At 40.3% G+C, this 17,834-nt stretch overlaps 1 protein-coding gene across 2 annotated transcripts in view; it reads left to right on the forward strand.

Moving 5' to 3' along the window:
- The first annotated feature begins 201 nt into the window (after positions 1-201).
- Positions 202-17,834, forward strand: part of LOC131810168 (L-lactate dehydrogenase C chain) — a 48,375-nt gene continuing 30,742 nt past the window's right edge. The window contains exons 1-3 of one of the 2 annotated variants that reach the window (XM_059137815.1): positions 202-393; positions 3,585-3,719; positions 11,286-11,403. In XM_059137815.1, coding sequence (XP_058993798.1) covers positions 3,594-3,719; positions 11,286-11,403 — 244 coding nt within the window. In that variant the 5' untranslated portion in view covers positions 202-393; positions 3,585-3,593. Of the gene's footprint in view, positions 394-3,154; positions 3,486-3,584; positions 3,720-11,285; positions 11,404-17,834 lie in introns of those variants that run through there. The other variant, XM_059137806.1, reaches the window with a different exon arrangement.

Genomic DNA, 17,834 nt, shown 5'->3' on the forward strand with positions numbered 1-17,834 from the left:
TCTCGGAGCTTGTTGGGTCCCCCCAAAATAGGGTACCCTAATAATGGGTCCGTGATTAAAGGAGCGAGACTGATACAATGCGAAAGTCAAGCAAAGCTTTATTCCGCGCCAAACATAAGAATCAAACCGATGGTCAAACAGACCGGTCAGGGTCGCCCCTTACAGAGGACAACCCCTCCCTGCTTTCCAGACTAATTTTTATAGAGCAAAGGCCACACCCAGGTGGCTAATTGAATTACAATTCACCCCACAGTAGCCATGGAGACTAGCCTATCACCTTGGTAGCTAGGAGACAGTTCTGAGCCCCCACTGACTGAATACCTCCACCTGGCCTGACCCACCCTTGGACTTGGACTTTGTTACCTGGGACTGGTTTCTGGGACTTGTTTCTAAGTAAGTTCCCCTGGGGAGGAGGGCAAAGTCAATTTAAGTTTTATAACAAAATGGCAGTTCAACCGAGGTGGGGCTCCTCTGCCTGAATAGGCCCTTACAAGCTAATAGTTTGTGAAAAGTGCCCTAAGAGAAATAGGACAGATGTGGGGAGGTGGTGGTAATTGACATTGCTCCAGGAAAGCTAGAGGAAGTACCATGTATACTCAAGACTGCAAATGAGGAATCAACTTTGAGAATGGTTGGAGAACTTTCCAGAAATAGGGAACAGCAAAAAGTCCTGAGCCAAGTAAAAGCTATTGAAAAGCTGGAGTGGAGTGAGGTGAGAGTGTCTTGAGATGAAGTTGGAGGGCTAGAAGGAGGCTGGATCATGAATGTCTTTTAGGTTGTGGTAAAAATTAGTTATTTTACTGATGAATCACTAAATTTTACCTCTGAAATTAATTAAAAAATTAACTTAAAAAATTGGTTAAGTGTATTGAAAAATTGTGGTCTGGTTTTAAGCAGGGTGACTGCATGGTGTGCACTACATTAAAACCAAATCATAGGCTTTGTAATTTTTATTTTTTTTTAAGATTTTTATTTATTTACTTATTTGGCAGAGATACAGTGAGAGAGGGAACACAAGCAGGGGGAGTGGGAGAGAGAGAAATAGGCCACCCACCCCTACACAAGCAGGGAGCCTGATGCAGGGCTGGATCCCAGGACCCTGGGATCATGACCTGAGCTGAAGGTAGAAGCTAAATGACTGAGCCACCCAGGCACCCCAAACCACGTGATGAAGTTCTAGAACCTAGGTGAGGTTCGGTGGGCTGAGGTCCGGAGCTGATGACCAAGAAAGAATTCTTGAGACATCTTTGGTGCAAAATGGAGGTTTATTAAAGCACGGGGACAGGACCCGTGGGCAGGAAGAGCTGCTGCCCCGGGTTGTGAGGAATGGCAGGGTACAATGGCAGGTTATGTACCCTGCCGTTGGGGGAAGGTGAGGGGAAGATAGGTTTCAATGGAATTTTCACATGCTAAAGGAAGACGAAGGTTGTCTTTTAGCGAGCCATTAACATCAAGATAGTTGGGAGATTCCTGTCTTGCAGGATTGTGATCTTTGCAAGTTAACTATTTGCTTATTGTTCATGGCAGTCAGGGCTGCCTGAGGGATGCTACACATATTACCGAGGGGTAGTGGATGGAGGGGGGTGCAAGGCGCCAGCTTTTGCTTTGTCTTCAGCCAGCCTCGTGCTCCCTCATCACACAGGCTTCGAAACAGAAAATGGAAAAGGATTAAAATGCAAATACTCAAAAAAAGATGACTTGAGGAGGTTGTGCCCACCTCTGTGGGTCATAAATTCTTGGTATAAAGTTAAAACCACCCTTAGAGAACTGGATGTGGCCTTTCCTTTTCATTGTTGTTATGCGCCCCCCCTCCCCCGCAGTGGGTCTGTGATTAAAGGAGCAAGACTGACATAAAGCGAAGGTCAAGCAAAGCTTTATTTTGTGCCAAGCATCAAGAATCTAACCAAATGTTCAGACCGCGCCTCTTACAAGAGAGAGCGACCCTTCTCTATTTCCAGGAATAGCTTTTAAGGGCAAAGGCCATGCGGTTGGGACTGGCCATGCACAGGTGGCCAATGAGATTGTAACACACAGAGAAAGCGGCACTGTCCTGCTAGGTGACCAATTGAATTACAATTTACCCTAGTAGACATCTGAACCAGCCTATCACCTTGGTCAGAACTGGCGCCCAAAATGTGCCCAAAGGGCGGGGCCCATACTGCTTGGTAGCTAAGGAGACAGTATGCATCCCCCTAATAGGATGTCTCCACCTGGCCTGACCCACCCTTATATTTGAGCTTTGTTACCTGGACCTGGTTTCCGGGATTTTTTTTTTTTTTTAAGATTTTATTTATTTATTTGACAGGCAGAGATCACAAGTAGGCAGAGAGGCAGGCAGAGAGAGAGAGAGGGAGAGAGAGAGGAGGGCAGGCCCCCTGCCGAGCAGAGAGCCGGATGCGGGACTCGATCCCAGGACCCCGAGATCATGACCTGAGCTGAAGGCAGTGGCTCAACCCACTGAGCCACCCAGGCGCCCCGGGATTTGTTTTTAAGTAAATCCCCTGGGGGAAGGGGAGCAGGGATGGTTTAAGGATTAAACAACTGTTATTGTTTTAACTTTGATGGAAGCCTCTAGCTAAATAGTTCCTCACAATTGCTGCTTTAATTCAATCTCTATTTCAGCACTCCATTCTGAAGTTAGAGAGCTCAATAATAATGTTTTAAATTCCGGCAGATAAATGTGTAGACAAGGGTATGGTAAGTACATTGAAAGGTACATTCCTCAAATTCAGGTTGGTCATTCCCACGCCCACCCTTTACTGAAATCATCGCTGGGGCTCAGGTCCCTCCAGCATGTCCTCTCAGAAAGAGGCAAGTTATCTGGAAGAACAGGAGATGCTCGAAGGAGAACTTTCTCCCACTGGGGCCTCGAGCCTGACCCTCATCAGCCTGTAGTCATGACGGTTTCCAAAAATTCAGCACTAAAATCAGTCCCAGGCTTAGGCTTGGGAAACTATACTCCCCAAATCCCTGTTTCCAAGTTCTTAAAGATAGCCTAGAACTCTTCACAGGGGTACCGAGGACGCCAAAGCACTCACTACGACACCGCCCCCCCCCCAGAACGGAGGGCCGCTAAATGCCTGCGAATGCGCCTGCGCCTGGGCTAGCGGTGGGCGGGGCTTGCGTACTGACGAAAGAGTCTTGCGTGGGAGCATTCTTGACGTTGCAGTTGGTAGAGCAACTGTCGCAGGGCTTCGCACCTAAGTGCCGTTGGTGGCTTCCTTTTGGTGTAACTTTTTTCTTCTTCTTTTTAATCTTCCTTAAAGACAGTGAGTTCTGTGTTCCGGCTGTCTGTACTGAGTTGGGGCAGGCAAAGCACTTCTGAGTGTCTAGTACTGGGGTGAAAATGATAGCTTGAGGGCTGGGAGAAATAAAAAGCTCATTGGTGCCCCAACACCTAGGTAGACTGGTTCTCCTCTGCCTCTCCAAGCCCCTTTTTTCGCTTTCCTGCCACACGCGGCTCCAACATTCTGCAAACTCAGTAGGTAAGCCCCTAGATGTTCAGTGTGGCTAGTATGTTGATACCTGTGAGCGTGATCAATTTAGGGAATTTGATTCCACTGAAATTTCATTATCCCTATTAGGTTCTCAAAATGTCAACTATCAAGGAGAAGCTTATTGAGAGTCTAATTGAGGAAGATGAAGCCTCCCAGAGTAAGATCACCATTGTTGGCACTGGTGCTGTAGGCATGGCTTGTGCTATTTGTATCTTATTGAAGGTAAGTTAGAAGCCTATCCGGTAGCTGAAAATCAAGAACTTTGAGGTCTTGTAGATGTTGATGAGTTCAGGGTTGTGGGGCCAACCTTCTGACAGCAAATATGTGTTCACTATCTGATTTTGACCTAATTTAAGAAACGTTTATTTGGAATTTATCTTGAGTCTGGTATTGCTGGACTATTTAAGCTGATTCATAGGAGGCACATTGATGGCATTAATTTGTTAATATTCTGTTTAAATGATCCCATACCTTGCTTTCCTGGAAGAATAATGGGTGAAAGTCATACTTCCTAGAAGCTTATACTTAAAAAGAATTTTTTTAGGGGCACCTGGCTGGTTCAGTCAGAAGAGTATGAGACTCTTGATCTCAAAGTTGTGAGTTCAAAACCCACATGGGTATAGAGATTACTTAAAAACAAAAAAAAACTTTAATTTTTTTTTAAACTATAAGTATTACACACTCATTATAAAACAAAAAGTACCAAAGTTGATAAAGTAACAGTGGAAGTTCTTTAATTTTACTTTTTGTTTTACAGCATCTTTTCATGTGGCTTTTGGCAATTTGTATATCTTCTTTGGAAAAGTCTCTGTTCAAATCCTTTGCCATATATTTCTTTCTTTCTTTTTCTTTTTTTTTTTTTTTACTGCCTTCTAAATACCTATATATTTAGAGAGAGCACACATATGGAGGTGGGGAGAGGGAGGAGAGTGAGAGAAATTTTTTTCAATTTTAATTTTAATTAATTAATTTTAAAAGATTTTATTTAATTTATTTGAGAGAGAGAGAACACAAAAGAGAGAGAGAGCAAGCATGAATGGTGGGGAGGGGCAGATGAAGAGGGAGAAGCAGATTCCCCACTGAGCAGGGAGCCCAATTGTAAGGCTCGATCCCAGGGCCCTGGGATCATGACCTGAACTGAAGGTAGAGGCTTAACCAACTGAGCCACCCCGGCACTCCCCCCCCCCTTTTTTGTTTTAAGATTTTATTTATTTATTTGACAGAGAAAGAGCACAGAGAGGCAAAGAGGCAGGCAGAGAGAGAGAGAGAAGCAGGCTCCCTGCTGAGCAAAGAGCCTGATATGGGGCTCCATCCCAGAACCCTGAGATCATGACTTGAGCAGAAGGCAGTGGCCCAACCCCCTGAGCCACCCAGGAGCCCCACCCCTTTATTTTTTAAAAAGACTTGTTTATTTATTTCAGATACACAGTGTGTGAGCGGGGGAGGGGCAGAGGGAGAGGGATACAAATTTTCAATGTGACTCCCTGCTGAGCGTGGAGCCTGTCATCAATTCCAGGACCCTGAGATCATGACCTGAACTGAAATCAGGAGTCTCCTGCTTAACTAGCTGAGACACCCAGGTGCCCCAAGGATTTTTTTTTTTTCTTAAGATTTTATTTATTTTTAGAGAGAGGGGGAGTGGATGGGGGTGGTGAGGGTAGGGAAGAACAAAAAGAGAGGGAGAGAGATTCTCAAGCAGACTCCATGCTGAGTGCAGAGCCCAGTGCAGGGCTTGACCCCAGGGTCTTGAGATCATGACCTGAGCTGGAATCAAGAGTGAGGCACTTAAACAACTGAACCACCCAGATACCCTTTGTTTTTAAATTGGGTTATTTGTTGTTGGCTTCTAGGGGTTCTTTTTATAGTCTAGATATTAATCTCTTACCAAATTTGTATATTTGAGTATTTTATCCCATTCCATGGTTTTCTTTTCACTCTGCTGTTTTTGTTGTGTTGTTTTTGATTCACAGACATTTTTAATGTTAATGTAATTCAGTTTAAGTTTTAAAAGAGCAAGTGAGCAATTGGGAGGTGATGCCCTGGAGGGTTGGAGAGTGAGAGAGAGAGAGAGAAACAGGCTCCATGCCTATTGCAGACTCTGACATGGGGTTCAGTCTCATGACCGTGAGATCATGACCTGAGCTGAAATCAAGAGTTAGATGCTTAACCAGCTGAGCCACCCAGGTGCCCCTCAATTAATCTATTTTTATTTTTGTTTTATGTGTTTTGGTGTCAAATCCAAAAACCACTGTCAAGTCCAATGTCATGAATCTTTTATATTTTCTCCCAAGAGTTTCATACAGTTTTAGGTCTTATATTTAGATCTTTGATCCATTTTTAATTATTTACATGATGTAAGGTATAAGTCTAACTTCATTCTTTTGCTTATAAGTATCCACTTACCCCAGTATGATTTGTTGAAAAGACTCTCTTTTCTCCCATTAAATGGCCTTGGCATTCCTGTCAAAAATCATTTGGTTATAGGGCACCTGGGCGGCTCAGTCAGTTAAGCGTCTGCCTGCAGCTCAGATCATGGGTCCTGGGATCAAGTTCCACATAGGACTCCTTGCTCAGCAGGGATCCTACTTTTCCCTCACCCTCTGTCTGCACCTCCCCTTGCTTGTGTTCTCTCTTTCTGTTGAGTAAATAAATAAAGTCTTAAGAAAAAAAAAAGTAGAGTCCAAAAGATTTTGAAAATACCATTTGCCATAAATGTGAGAGTTTATTTCTGGGCTCTCTATTCCATTGATTTATGTGTCTTTATGACAATACCATGCTATTTTGATATAGCTTTGTAATAAGTTTTGAATTCAGGAAGCATTAGACTTCAAAATTTATTCTTTTTCAAGATTATTTTGCCATTTAGAGTCCCTTAAGATCCTTTAGAATGGATTTTGTTCTGTTCCTTTAAAAAATGTCACTGGGATTCTGTAGGGGTTTGTATTAAATCTGTAGATGATTTTGAGTATGTTGATAACTTAACAGTATTAGGTGTTCTAATCTAGGATTATGTGATGTCTTTCCACTTATTTGCGTCTTCTTTAATTTGTTTCAGCAATGTTTGTAGTTTTCATTGTACAGCCTGGGTAGCTTCTCAGGACACCTGGGTAGCTTCTCAGGACACCTGGGTAGCTCAGTCAGTTAGGTGTCTGCCTTTGGTTCATGTTATGATCTCAGGGTCCTGGGATTGAGCTGCATGTTGGGCTCCCTGCTCACCGGGGAGTCTGCTTCTCCCTCTCCCTCTGCCCCTCTGCTCATGCTCTCTCTCGCTGTCTCTCTCTGAAATAAATAAAATCTAAAACAAAAAATAAACACAAAACACAAACCCTTTGCTTTTTAAAATGTTTTCAGGGGCACCTAGGTGGCTCAGTGGGTTAAAACCTCTGCCTTCAGCTCAGGTCATGATCCCAGGGTTCTGGGATCAAGCCTCAAATTGGGCTCTCTGCTCAACAGGGAGCCTGTTTCCCCCTCTCCATCTGCCTGCCTCTCTACCTACTTGTGATATCTGTCTCTCTGTGAAATAAATAAATAAAATCTTTAAAAAAATGTTTTCAAAGATATTATTTAATTTTCATGACAACCTTACAAGATAGGTACTGTTATCATCTCCATTTATAAATGAGAATACTGAAACATAGATATTAAGTAATATTGCCAATGGTCAAGTGGCTAATATAGGTGAGTGGACTAGAATTCAAACCTTGGCGATGTGGACACAGGTCCTGTTGTGTTCTTAAAAACTTTACTGGATTATTTAGATAATTTAAAAAAACTGGCAGAGGAAGGTGAAAAGCCAGTTAAATTCCAAAACCTCAAGAGAAGCTGAGGAATTGGAAGTACCAACTGCCTCACAGAGTTGAGGTAAGGGATGGGACAAACATAGGAGAATTGGTTCAAAGTTTATATGATCAGAACAAAACTACCAGATTCTCTTCTGGAGCTTACTCAAACAAGCAATCACCTCTCACATATCAGCAGGCAAGGGGAAGGAGTATATTCTTTGGAGAAATTGAATCAGGTTCTTCTCCTCGAGACAGTAAAGACAGGCATCTTATTGAAAGCAGTAGGATTAGTTGAAGGCACATTGAAGCAGGAACCCTGTGACTTCCACTGGGTTTCTAGAAAGCAGATTGTCAAAGATAGAATATAGAAAAGAGATGAAATTAGAGAACCAGTCAGGAGGTCCCATTACTCATTGATATTTCAGTAAGAAAAAAGAAAGGGAAGAAAATTATTCAAGAAATAAAAGAAAAAGTCTAAAACTAAAATGAGTTTGCAGATATAAAGAATTCATTGGGGGAAAAAAAAGAATTTATTGAATGGGGCAGCTGGCTGGCTCAGTCAGTGGAGCTTGTGACTCTTGATCTTGGGGATGTGAGTTTGAGTCCCACATTGAGTGTGGAGATTACTTAAAAATAACATCTTTAAAAAAAAAAAAACTTTTGGGGTGCCTGGGTGGCTCAGTGGTTTAAGCCGCTGCCTTCGGCTCAGGTCATGATCTCAGGGTCCTGGGATCGAGTCCCGCATCGGGCTCTCTGCTCAGCAGGGAGCCTGCTTCCCTCTCTCTTCTCTCTGCCTGCCTCTCTCCCTACTTGTGATCTCTCTGTCAAATAAATAAATAAAATCTTTAAAAAAAAAAAACTTTTATTTATTTGACAGAGAGTGAGAGCACAAGCAGGAGGAACAGCAGAGGGGGAGGGAGAAACAGACCCCCCACTGAGCAGGGATCCTGATCCAGAACTCATCCCAGAAACCGATCATGACCAGATCATGATCATGGTTAAGGCAGATGCTTAACCATCTGAGCCACCCAGGCACCCCTTAAAAAATAAAATCTTAAAAAAAAAATTGAGTGCTCAGCACAATGAATCAAAGGCATATTATCATGAAATTTATATATATTAAATATTGGTGTACAATATCAAAGGCATGTTATCGTGAAATTTCGGAACTCCACTTTAAAGGCCAGTTGTTGGAGCCCATTTATTTCCTACTAGAATCCATAGTATACTGGTAAATACCCAGTTCACATTGATGTTCATTGTGGGATAAATGGAAAGTGATGAAAGATATTAAAATATGCATATTTATATAGTTTATTGACTTCAAGGAATATATAGAGTGTAAATGAGTACTATAACACCTGCATGTATCACTGAATGGCAGACTTTAAAGCATAGCAGTATGTCCTACTTCCTTCTGCTTGCTGTACGGAGTAAAGTGGTCCTAGCAGTTTTCCTTAGATTGATTTTAATTCTCTTACTTATCTCTTACTTTACTATTCTCTTACCTTACCATGTTATTCTAGGACTCCCTGGAACGATCATAACTATTATCTCTCTCTCTATTTTATATTTGAGAGAGAGGTGGGGTAGAGGATGCAGAAGGCGAGGGACAGAGAAGCTTAAGCACACTCCATTCTGTACATGGAGTCGAACACTGGGCATGATCCCATGACCCTGAGATCACAACCTGAGCCCAAACCAGAGACTTAACTGACTGTGCTATCTAGGTACCCCACTCATAACTATTCTTAAAAGATTCTGACAGGCTAAACAAACCCAAACTCTCTATTTGGAATTCTATTTGAGAAATGACTCACATAGATATTGTTAGTTCTTTCTTTTTCTTTTTTTTTTTTTTAAGATTTTATTTATTTATTTGACAGAGATCACAATCAAGCAGAGAGGCAGGCAGAGAGAGAGGAGGAAGCAGGCTCCCTGCTGAGCAGAGAGCCTGATGTGGGGCTCAATCCCAGGACCCTGGGATCATGACCTGAGCCGAAGGCAGAGGCTTTAACCCACTGAGCCACCCAGGCGCCCCAATATTGTTAGTTCTTTAAAAAAAACAAAAACGAACTTTTAGGAATTATTTGAGTTCTGTCTTTGGCAATCAAGATAAACAGAGCTGGGAAGATTCCCTTGAAAAGAGAATTGTCTGGTAACTTGTTAAGGAGAGATAGAATTCAAATTGGAAACATAATTTAAAAGCAGGCTGTGTTGGTTATTATTGTTACTCAGCTCCAAACACAGTTTTCTGTATTCTGTGGTGCTGGATCTTTGCATAATCTTTTTCTCCTTTACCAGTTAACATCTTGTCAGGTTCTGCCAATAGACAGGAGTGGAGGACTGGAGGAGAGGAGCAGGAGTGGAGAAATGACCTCCGTCCTGTTTGCTTATTGTTTTGGTCATTTTCATCTCAGCAGCAGCCCTTGCCTCAGTGGTAACAGTTGGTCCTAGCTTCCAATTTCTTTTGGAGCTCCTAGCCTCATTTTGCCCATTCAGTGGTATCAGGTTTTGATAGCCAGGTAGCCAGGTTTTACTTCTTCCAGAGGTCTGAGCCTGGCTCCATGAAGCCCTCCTTTAGTCTCTCTCTTTGTTCCCTCAGTCTTGGGGTAGTGAATTCAAACTATGATTTCTATCTCTGGGTTACCTCAAATGTTACCTTTTTGTCCTTTCAGCCCTCCAACAGCTGTCTCACCAATTCCCTATATTAATTACCTCCTGTTGAAATGCTTAGAGTGGTTTCTGTTTTCCTGTACAGATCCAAAGACATAGACTAATAGAAAAATGGATCTATAAACATTATCTGGTTTTCTTACCAATTAGCTTAGAAGTGATATGTGATCCTTCTGGGTGAAACTCCTTATCTTCCTTATGTTCCTGATATATACACATAATTTAGTACATTTTAGAAGCTACAGTTTTCCAGAAAGTTCAGATGGCATCTGATCTGAGAAAAAAGGGTAGCAAATAGGGACTTTGATCCCTTGCCCTTACTTCTCATCTTTAGAATCTGGCCACTGGATATGAGGGAAGACTCTTCTTCTATGTAGTTATGTATTCTGTTTCATTTGGTAAACTCAATTCAAATCAGAGTAAGCAAAAAAGAGACTATACAGATTTTCCTGGACTTATGATGAGTTTACATCTCAATAAACTCATCATGAGTTCAGAATGTATTTAGTACACCTATTCCACCTGTCATATCTTAGCCTAGCCTGCCTTAAGCATGCTCAGAACAATTACACAATTACATTACATTATTGTGGATGTAACTACACTCTAAGCTAATGTAATGTAATAATGTATGTAATGTAATATTATAAAATGTAATAATGTAAGCTAAATAATGTTATAAGCTAATTACATTAGCTTAGAGTTGGGCAAAACCATAACATTGATTATTTTATAATCAATTGTTGAATATCTTGTGAAATATATTGGTTCTGAAAGTAAAAAACAGAATAATTGTTAAGTGTATCCATTGTTTGCCTCATGATTGTGTGGCTGACTGGGAACTATGGTCTGGTTGTATGCCCATCTACCCCTAGGTTGGAGATCCAATGTTAAATGTACTGTGCATGAAATGGGTTCCCAGAGGTGGCCACCTTTTTATTTTAGTCATAAGGATGCATACTAAAAACTTCAGCCAATTCAGAAATTGGGCATAAAGGTTAAATGTAATAAAATCCTTTGAAGGAACTTAATAGTTTTTCATCATTCTTAAACTATTATCTGAAGTGGAAAAAAAGCCACTTAAAAAAATTATCAATTAGTTTTGAAGGCAAAGCAATTAGTAATTTTTGCTACATTCTGTTGCTTACTTTGACTTCTTTCTGGTCACTCTAGACACACTCACACACTCATTTTTATAGCATTTTTTCTATTAAAATATAACTATACTTTGATTATAAAGTAGCCACACACAAATTTTTTTTTTATTTTTTAAATACTGAAGTAAGAACATTCTTCAAAATATGTTATTCAAAACTTTCATGTATTTTAGGATTTGGCCGATGAACTCGCCCTCATTGATGTCTCAGTGGACAAATTGAAGGGAGAAATGATGGATCTTCAGCATGGCAGTCTTTTCTTTAATACTTCAAAGATTACCTCTGGAAAAGGTTAATTTTAATTTAAAGAGTTCTTTTCAGAGTTTTAAAAAAGAGTAATGAACTTTACCAAACTGGTCTCCGTAAATATAAATTAAAAATATCACCAATCTCATTAGGACATACAGTTTAAAAGGTTAATTTTTTATGAAAATGATTTTATTCATTTATTTGTGAGCAAGCACAAGCAGGGGGATAATAGGGGTGCCTGGGTGGCTCAGTTGGTTAAGCTTCTGACTTTGGCTGAGGTCATAATCTCAAGGTCCTGGGATCAAGCCGCACACTGGGTTCCCCACTCAGTGGGGAGTCTGCTTCTCTGTTTTTCTCTGCCCCTCCCCCTGCTCATGTTCTCTTGAGTAAATAAAATCTTTTAAAAAAGAAACAATCATTAAAAAATTATGAAATGCTTGACATATAGAGTTTAAGTATAACAAACATCAATGTATCCAACACCCAGGAAAAAAAATAAGACATTACTAATTTAGTTGATATGTTCTGTGTTACATCTATTCATGTCTCAATCCTGAATATACTGGTTATCTTTACCATGCATTTCTTTTACACTTGTATTTTAGTGACTTACCTCATATTATATAATTAATAGATACAATTGGCATAAATACATTTGGATATAAACATGATAAACATCTTTTTTTTTTATTACCAAATAATGTATTATTTGCCCCAGGGGTACAGGTCTGTGAATCATCAATCTTACACATTTCACAGCACTCACCATAGCACATATCCTCCCCAGTGCCCATCACCAGCCACTGTATCCCTATCGCCCACCCCGAGCAACCCTCAATTTGTTTTGTGAGATTATGAGTCTGTATGGTTTATCTCCCTCTTGATCCCATCTTGTTTCATTTTTTTCCCTCCCTACCCCCATGACTCCCCACCCTGCCTCAAATTCCTCATATCAGAGGGATCATATAATAATTGTCTTTCTCTGATTGACTTACTTCGCTTAGCATAATACCCTCTAGTTCCATCCACACCATTGGAAATGGCAAAATTTCATTTTTTTGTTGGCTGTGTGTGTATATATAGTATTCCTGTATGTGTGTGTGTGTACCACATCTTCACCCATTCGTCTGTTTATGGACATCTGGGCTCTTTCCATAGTTTGGCTATCGTGGACATTGCTGCCATAAACATTCAGGTACATGTGCCCCTTCTGATCACTACATTTGTATCTTTAGGGTAAATACCCAGTAGTGCGATTGCTGGGTCATAGAGTAGCTTTATTTTCAGCTTTTTGAGGACACACCATACTGTTTTCCAGAGTGGCTGCACCAGCTTGCATTCCCCACCTCATCCATCTCCCTGCTCAGCGAGGAGTCTACTTCTCCTTCTCCCTCTGACCCTCCCCCTGCTTGTGCTCTCTCTGCTTCTCTCTAAAAAAAGGGAAGAAAAAGTACACAGACCTTCCCTATGAAAGTCTATTAATTGGGAGTATTCAGTTGCCTTAGATATCAGTATGTTTTATATCCCTTAATGTACTGAATCAGTTCAGTGGAGTCAGGTTAAAAGAGCTCCTACTGTATTAAAATACTTAAAAAAAAATCATTCAGCATTTACTTTATGGTAATGTGGCAGGATAAACACCTGGATCAGTCTTTTTGCTATAAATTACAAAACTCCTGCATAAAATATAAAAGAAAGATTTTCTCAATCCTTAAAGAATTCATTTACAATTGATATGCTCTTAATAAAGACATTTTCAGAATAGGCATTGAGTGAAGTCAGGAAACTAGAGAGTTAAGCAGAGCATTATAGCTCGTTTTTACTAGCTAGCATTAGTCAGACTTTGTGAACTTCAATTTTGGTTTCCACTGCCTCACAGGATTTAGGAGACTGGAGACAGGGCTTAATTTGGGGAGTTCTATAGGAGTTAACTTCATAAAGCTGGAACTCCAACGGGGTTAGTAAACTCTGTTTTGTAAAGGGTCAGATATGTTAGGCTTTGTGGGATCTATAGCCTCTGTCAAAACTACTCAACTGCTCTTGTTCTAAAGCAGTGATCAACTATATGTAAAATGGGTCTGGCTATGTCCCAGTGAGATTTTTTTTTTTTTTTAAAGATTTCATTCGTTTATTTGACAGACGGAAATCACAAGTAAGCAGAGAAGCAGGCAGAGAGAGAGGGAGGAGGAAGCAGGCTCCCTGCTGAGCAGAGAGCCCGATGCCAGGCTCGATCCCAGGACCCTGGAATCATGACCTGAGCCGAAGGCAGAGGCCTTAACCCACTTAGCCACCCAGGCGCCCCTTCCAGTGAGATTTTAATTACTAAACCAGGCGGTGGGCCAGATGTGGCTTGCCGGCCCTCATTTGGCAATTCCTTAATGTAAGGATGATCTTGAAGTAATTCGTTTCTCCCTATCTCTGGGGACTGACAGTAAAATCAAGCGTCTCAGCTGCTTGAGTAAAGGAAGGAAATGGTCGCCAAGATTGTAGATACCAGCTGGCCCTTATTTGAAATCCCCCCAAAAATCTCAAGCAGTCTTAAGACTTAAGATAATCTTGGGGCACCTGGGTGGCTTAGTTGGTTAAATGTCTGACTCTTGTTTTCCGCTCAGGTCAGGAATTCATGGGTCAGTGGGTCAAGCGGCTCCGAGTTCAGTGGGGAGGCTGCTTGAAGGTTTTCTCCCTTTGCCCTTTCCCCCACTTTCTCTTCTTCCCTCAAATAAATAAATACATTGTTAAAAAAAAAAGATTTATTTATTTGACAGACAGAGATCACAAGTAGGCAGAGAGGCAGGGAGGGGAAGCAGGCTCCCTGCAGAGCAGAGAGCACGATGTGGGGCTCCATTCCCAGGACCCTGGGATCATGACCTGAGCCAAAGGCAGAGGCTTGAACCCACTGAGCCACCCAGGCACCCCAATAAATACATCTTTTAAAAAAAGACTTAAGGGAGTCTCTAGAAGTAACCCACTTTATTTCAGGGCTCAAAGAAGTTCCACAAATAATATTCAAAAAAAATGAACATCTCACAGTAGGACTAATTAAATCTACCAAGAAAATGCATGAGCAAGAACCAGCTGAGGTAACAGAAAAGGCTACCATAGATTTCAGATGTTGAAATTCTGAAACACAAATAGAAATTAACTATAATTATTCCACATAAAGAAATAAAGGACCAACTTGAAAATATCAGTATAAGACAGGAAAACCTATATATATATATTTTTTTTTTAAAGATTTTATTTATTTGTCAGAGAGAGCGAGCAAGAGCGAGCATAGGCAGACAGAGTGGAAGGCAGAGTCAGAGGGAGAAGCAGGCTCCCCGCAGAGCAAGGAGCCCGATGTGGGACTCGATCCCAGGACGCTGGGATCATGACCTGAGCCGAAGGCAGCTGCTTAACCAACTGAGCCACCCAGGCGTCCCAGGAAAACCTATATTTTTAAAATAGCCAAATATAAGGGTGCCTGGGTGGCTCAGTTAAGTGTCCAACCCTTGATTTCAGCTTGGGTCATGATCTCAGGGTCATGGAATTGAGACCTATGCTGGGCTTTGTGCTCAGTGCAGAATCTGCTTGAGATTCTCTCTCTCTGCCTTTCCCCCCAACTCTCTCCTCCTTTCTCAAATAAATAAGTAAATAAATAAATCTTTAAAAATAAAAGTAAAATAGTCAAATATAACTTCTAAATAGGATGAAATAAAAAAATTAATGGATTTAATAATAGAGCAGACACACTGAAGAGGGAAATGATGAACCTAAGGCAATTACAAAGAAGACAGTAAGAGGGGCACCTGGGTGGCTCAGTGGGTTAAAGCCTCTGCCTTTGGCTCAGGTCATGATCCCAGGGTCCTGGGATCAAGCCCCGCATCGGGCTCCCTGCTCAGCGGGGAGCCTGCTTCCCCTCCTCTCTCTCTTTCTCTTTGCCTGCCTCTCTGCCTACTTGTGATCTCTGTCTGTCAAATAAATAAATAAATAAAATCTTAAAAAAAAAAAAAGACAGCAAGAAGTAGAAAATAGGACAGGCTAAGAATCATAGAGGATAAAGTGATGTCATGTACATATAATTAGAAAAGTGAACAGAGAGGACGAAATATTGGAAGATTTATAATTGAGCATTTTTGAGAACTAATGAAAAATAACACACATACTCAAGTCAAATAGTCTCAAGGATAAATACGAAATCCTATCTAACACATTCTTGTGAAATTACAGAACACTGGGACGCCTGGGTGGCTCAGTTGGTTAAGCAGCTGCCTTCGGCTCAGGTCGTGATCCCAGCATCCTGGGAAGAGTCCCACATCGGGCTCTTTGCTCGGCGGGGAGCCTGCTTCTCCCTCTGCCTCTGCCTGCCATTCTGTCTGCCTGTGCTCGCTCTCTCCCCCTCTCTCTCTCTGATAAATAAATAAAATCTAAAAAAAAAAAAAAAACACTAAAGGCAAAGAGAAAAAAAAAGTCACTAGACAAATTATAGAAAAAGGAAAGAATAACTGACTTATCAACAGCACAGTGAAACCAAAATATAATGAAATGATATTGTTTTAATGTGCTGAGAAAGAGTAAATGTCAATCCAGAATCTCTACCCAGCAAAAATATCTTCCAAGAATAAGGTTATAGGACTATGAGTGGCTCAGTGTGTTAAGCCTCTGTCTTCAGCTCAGGTCATGATCTCAGGGTCCTGGGATCAAGCTTCCCTTTCTCTCTGCCTGCCTCTCTGCCTACTCTTGATCTCTCTCTGTCAAATAAATAAATAAAATACATTTTTTTTTTAAAAAGAGAGAATAAGGTTATAATACATTTTCAGTCAGACTAATCAGACCTTTGCTAATAATGCAAAGCCAAAATATGGAAAGAGCACAAATGTCCATCTACTGATGAGTGGATAAAGAAGAGAGATAAATATATGTACACAGGAATATTACTCAGCCATCAAAAAGAATGAAATCTTGTCATTTGAAATGATATGGATGGAACTAGAGGGTATTATGCTAAGCAATATAGTTGATCAGAGAAAAACATATACCATATGATTTCACTCATGTGGGATTTAAGAAACAAAACAGATGAACATAAGGGAAGGGAAGGAAAAATAAAATAAGTCGAAAACAGAAAGGGAGGCAAGCCATAAGAGACTCGGTAATTATGGGAAACAAACTAAGGATTGCTGGAGGGGAGGTGGGTGGGGGAATGGGGTAATTTGGTGATGGGCATTAAGGAGGGCACTTGAGGTAATGAGCACTGGGTGTTGTATGCAACTGATGAATCACCAGATTCTGCCTCTGAAACTGATAATACAGTATATATTAATTAAATTGAACTTAAATAAAAAAAAATTTTAATTAAAAATTTAAAAATGCAAAAATATATACAAAAGGCAAAAGAAGAGTGACCTTAGATACAAGTTCTGAAATGCAAAAAAAAAATGTGAAGAATACAGAAAATGATAAAATTGAGGACAAATCTAAATAAATACAAATTGTATAAGACCATATAATATAGGATTAAAAAATTTTAAAATATAGCATATAAATCTGGGTGTGAAATGTGGTAATGGGGAATGAAGTAGTGTTCTGAGTTCCTCAGTCATTAGGGCAGATGGAAAAGTGATGATTACCTTTGGACTTTGATAACTTAAATATGCATAGTGTAACTGCTGTGATAATCTTTAAAAGAAGAGAAACAGTGAAACCTCTAAATTAGTAAGAGGGAAGTAATAAAATTAGAAGAACATAACCAGTGAATCAAAAAGAAGGTAAAGGAAAAAAAAATAATAAAAGAGACCACATGTAGAGCTAAAAGTTTAGTGAGGATGGTTGACATAGTTATTAATAAAATCTTAATTGTACATATATATGTCAAAAACAAGGAGAAGAATTTAAACCTATTATTTACATTATCAAAAATAGGAAGTACGTGAAATAAATCTAACAAGATCTCTATAGAGCTTTTATTCAGAAAAGAAGACAACCTCGTTGAATGATATTATATACATAAATAGATAGACCTTGCATATGGAAGTCTATTTGTAAGATGTCCATTCTTCTCTTGATTATAGATGATACACAACCATAGTCAAAATCTCAAAATGCTTTATGTTCTATAGACACTAAATTCATTCTAAAATTCATTTAGAAATTGAAAGGTCCCCAAATAGACATTTTTAAAGATTATTAAAAACACCTATTTGAGGGGCACCTGGGTGCCCGGGATCGAGTCCCGCATCGGACTCCCAGCTCCATGGGGAGTCTGCTTCTCTCTTTGACCTTCTCCTCATTCATGCTCTCTCTCACTGTCTCTCTCTCAAGTAAATAAATAAAATCTTTAAAAAAAAAAAAAGTAAAATATGAAATGGCCATAAATGGAGATACAATAATGTCTTTAAAATTCAGTAGATTTCCTTTTTTAAAAGGAGCCTGGGGACACCTGCCTGGCTCAGTTTGAAGGGCATACAACTTTGACATCAGGACCATGAGTTCAA

Source organism: Mustela lutreola, chromosome 1 (assembly GCF_030435805.1).
Source record: "Mustela lutreola isolate mMusLut2 chromosome 1, mMusLut2.pri, whole genome shotgun sequence".
Classification (NCBI taxonomy): domain Eukaryota; kingdom Metazoa; phylum Chordata; class Mammalia; order Carnivora; family Mustelidae; genus Mustela; species Mustela lutreola.